This window comes from Lasioglossum baleicum, chromosome 15 (assembly GCF_051020765.1).
Source record: "Lasioglossum baleicum chromosome 15, iyLasBale1, whole genome shotgun sequence".
NCBI classification, from domain to species: Eukaryota; Metazoa; Arthropoda; class Insecta; order Hymenoptera; family Halictidae; genus Lasioglossum; species Lasioglossum baleicum.
The window spans coordinates 5692969-5697138 of NC_134943.1; the positions used below are offsets into that span (position 1 = coordinate 5692969).

The 4170-nt window shown below is 46.5% G+C and overlaps 1 protein-coding gene across 1 annotated transcript; it reads left to right on the forward strand.

The window, feature by feature from the left end:
• Positions 1-1863: 1863 nt before the first annotated feature.
• Osi6 (DUF1676 domain-containing protein Osi6) lies at positions 1864-3956 on the forward strand. Its single transcript, XM_076439027.1, has 3 exons — positions 1864-2348; positions 2430-2532; positions 2856-3956. The coding sequence occupies exons 1-3, from the start codon at positions 2013-2015 to the stop codon at positions 3200-3202; spliced, it is 786 nt and encodes a 261-aa protein (XP_076295142.1). The 5' UTR covers positions 1864-2012; the 3' UTR covers positions 3203-3956.
• Positions 3957-4170: the final 214 nt, after the last annotated feature.

Below are 4170 nucleotides of genomic sequence, written 5' to 3' on the forward strand. Positions count from 1 at the left end.
GACTTTGTAACCGCAACGAGCGAAACGAAACGAAAACGACAAGAGACGTTATCGGCGCGCCCGTGAGAGCGTCAGAGCCCGTGGGGTCAGAGTAGAAAGTGGTGTCCGCTCGATGAAGGTCGGATCCGGGATGTTTGAACCTGATCTATACCAGTTTTCTTTCATTCATGGCGATCCCGTGTTCCGTGTTGGTGAGAGTCCAACCGCCGATTTCTGTGAGGCTTCCTGTGGAAATTGCGACCCAAACTCGGCTTCTCTGACGTCGAACACCTCCGGGACAGGTCTGGAACAGCGTGTCCTCCTCTCCTCAACTCGACTGTTCCCTACTTGTTAGTCTTTCAGTTGTTATCTGCGGCGTTTAGTGCTACTAACTCGTCCGTACACGGTTTGCCGCTCTCCCCGTGGCGTCGTTAATTGATGGCCCGTCGATAATTGTCCGTTGCGAAGAGAGAAACCGCGAAGAATGAATCAGACATCCAGTCGCCGCGTTATTAAGATGTCACCGATGAAACAGCTATCCTACTAACTTTTATTTTTGAACGTCGGGGATGGCGCAGCGATGCAAAATCCTTGGATTTTCGGCTGCTTTACTCACAGACATTTATAGAAAATTGTTCAGTCACTATTATTTCTAAATTTCAATAATTAATTTAACGAAATTGTTTTCACACAGCAAGTACGGAAAGTTTTTCTCGGTATAATAGCTGTTACCCTAATCAGTTAAACATATTGTACATTATAATATACGGAAAAGGATCCATATCCGGATCGAAACGTTGAGAATGATTTAAAAATTTGCAAAATTGCTTGTTAGTTAAAATTGGATCGAACCTATGCGCCGAAACCATTGATGAAAACTTTATATAGAAAATTGCGGTGCTCCTCTAAATCTAATTTAATATTTTACAATGGATCTGAATCAATTATGAGCTAGCGTAGCTTTCTATCTAGGTCGTCTACAGGTTGTCTTGAGTCCCACAAGTTAATTGATTTTCATAGAAGAATGCAGAGAAGAATTCCACTGAATTCGATTCAGTAGGCACATGGTGTAGCACACGAGAAACTGAAGACCCATTTTCCCCAAAAATGCATCAAACCGAACATTTTGTGAAAAAATTTGTTTATAAAAATCCGAATAAATCTAGTCTTGTCATTATTATAAAGGAATGTATGTACACCAGTCGTAGTATTAGTGTTAAAAATAAATGGAGCTTGCTATGTAGAGCAATTACACGATTCCCTCGGTAGTAAATAATTTGTAGGTCGCCCGATAGGTTTTAGATCAGCTCTTTCTCATGCTCGCGAGGTGCCACCTCAGCGAACAGCCTAGTATGTCAGGCTAGGGTCACGGGTGGTTCACCGGAACCGCATTTAAACGTCGTTAAACAGCTCCGGGCACCTTCTAGGTCATCTATTCGAGTGGTCTTCGGTTTGATCCACGTTATCTGTGAAAAATAACAGTAAATAGGTGTATATTCGTGGTCCTTCGTGAAAGAGAGAATCGAGCGAGGATCGTGGAAACTTCCTAGGCGACGTGACAGATAAAAGGGAACAACGGAAGAGATTTCTCGCCCGAGGCCGGTTCCCCTGGTCCGGTATTTACCTGTCGGTGGGCAGGTCGCAGGTCGCGGGAGCCCGATGGGCGGTGTGCACGGTGAAACACCTATCCGCAGCGCCGCGCGCCGGTTCCATTGGGCGAATACTTTCGTCGGTTAGGCCGTTTAGCCGGGCCCAAAGGGGACCCCGGGGACGACGAACATCGGTGACGACACTCATGCAAGGCAAATAGGAAGAAAAAAGAGGCGAGGTGGGGCGGCGAGGCAAGCGACGGTAGAGGAGGGGCCCGCCAAATATAAGCTAAAGAGATTGTACGATGGACCACACGAAATTTCACTACCGACGGGACGGGTTTCGGAAAAGGGCAGCCTTCCTCATCCCAAGTTCTCTCTCCGCTCGCGCAGTTCCGTCTCGTTTAAACACGTCTACGACTTCTTACACTTGGTGAAATCATCATGAAACTCTTCGCGTTTGTGCTCCTGTCCGTGGTCGTCGTCCTCGCGGCCGAGGGACAGACCATCGAGAACTGTCTCGAGAAGGACAGCATCTCCTGCGTGCAGATGAGCCTCTACAGAAGGGCGAAGGAGTTCTTCGATACCGACAACATGGAGATCTTCAGTGGTGTTACCTTGGTGAAGAGCGCCAACCAGGCCAGGAGCTCCAGGACCGGAAAGGAACTTGTGTACGATCAGGAGATCGATACCGCCAACAGTGTTTCCGAAAGACAGGACGCTCTTGTGAATTATGTTAGCGATGAAGCTACCGAGTTCCTCACTGGACGCAGTCTTAGGGTAAGTGAAGTTTCCTGTGGCACTTTAGATTCGTTCTTTCGACACTTTTGTTACAGTATTTTATTCGTTGTTTTTCGGTAGATCAATTTCACTCCGATCATTGAGAAGATTGGTACGAGCGCTCGTGCCATCAGTGACTCTGCACCCGAAGAGATCCGCGAGGCTGTTGACTTGGTGGTTGAAGGTGAGTTGATCCCCTATAGATTTTTAGATTTAATTTTTGTAAGGCTAAATTATATCTGGTTAGATTTACACAATTTAATTTTACAATTTAATTTTTGCGACATTAACACTTTATCTACCAGTAGTTTGTGAGTGCTTTAATACATTGTCCAGTAGCAGAAATTTCAAACACGAAGCAATAAAATGTCTTACGCTCGCGATTTTACGATTACGATTCTATGTAGGCATTTCGTATGCGGATCTAGAAGATTCTATACATATAGTCAATGCAATTGGGATAGAATACACCACTTTCGGGCGCAAGTAAACATGGAATGTTTTCAGGCCGAGGCAAGAAGAAGCAGCTGAAACAGCTGCTGCCCCTGCTGCTGGCGGTGAAAGCGAAAATCGGAGCTCTGGCCACCCTGGCTTACTTCGTAACTGGTTTCGTCGCGAAGAAGGCCATCTTCGTCTCCCTCGTTTCGCTGGCGATCTCTGCGTTCGTTGGCTTGAAGTCTCTCTGGTCGAAGGGCGGCCAGGATGTCACACCTTACCACGGTTGGAGCAGTGGTCCAGCAGCATCCGGTGGATGGTCTGCCCCTGTATCTTCCGGAGGATGGTCCTCGGGCGGTTCCTGGGACGATGGTCACGGATACGCGCAGAGCCAAGCCTACTCCGGCCACCATCATTAATTTCTTAGGAGTTCCATTAATGTAACCTGTCTTCTCCCACCCCACCTTCATCCTCTTTCTCTTGTCCCTATTGTCTCCCCTTCTCCTTCCTTCCCCCTTTTCCCGTCTTCCTTTCCTCGAGATTGATTCACGAATCGTCGGAGGACCCGAAAAACGCTTCTCAGATGACGATGCGGATCGTTCCGAAACCCGCCCGAGCCTTCCCGAGAACGTCCCGCTGGAGAGGATATATTTATTGATTATTTATCATGTTTGAATAGTAAGCGGGCCAGCCCGCGGCCTGATGTAAATAATTAACGTATCGTTAATCGTCAAGGTGTGCGTCGACACGATTAATATAGCATGAACACACGGAGTCACAATCAAAACATAGAGGCTAGTCGCAACGCTTCCGTTCGAGTTTAAGAAAGAATCGTTGTCGCGGCTACGACGCGCGCATTATGGTACAATACAAACCCCCGCAAATCCCCATCCACCCCCGTATCATCGCAGCTGAACACCATCTAGTCCAGTACGGTTTAAAACGAACTCCTTTGGAACAGCTCTCAATATTTTGTAATACCGACGATGTCAGTCAAATACATTTTTTATAAAAAAAAAAATATACAATCGCATTCATTCATTTACAGTTCAATTATTGCAACGACGAGCGAAGTCTCCGGCCGAGTTCGCCTAACCGCGCGTTGAAGTCTCCAGCGTGCTCGCCGAATCGGGCGTTCAAGTCTCCGTAGTCGCGGTCGTTTAACCGGGCATTTGATTCTGTGGAATTATAGTAAGCTCAACGATCGATGAAGCCGCTGTTACCACAATCGCTTTATCGTCCATTGCTGCCTATAGATTTATTGTCACTTCATTGCACTTACACCAATTCAAAATGATTGTGAGAGAACAAAACTCTTAATTTGAGAGTAGAATGATCAACGATACAAAAGCAGGATAAAAGCAAGAAAAAGTCAAAATTACAAGAA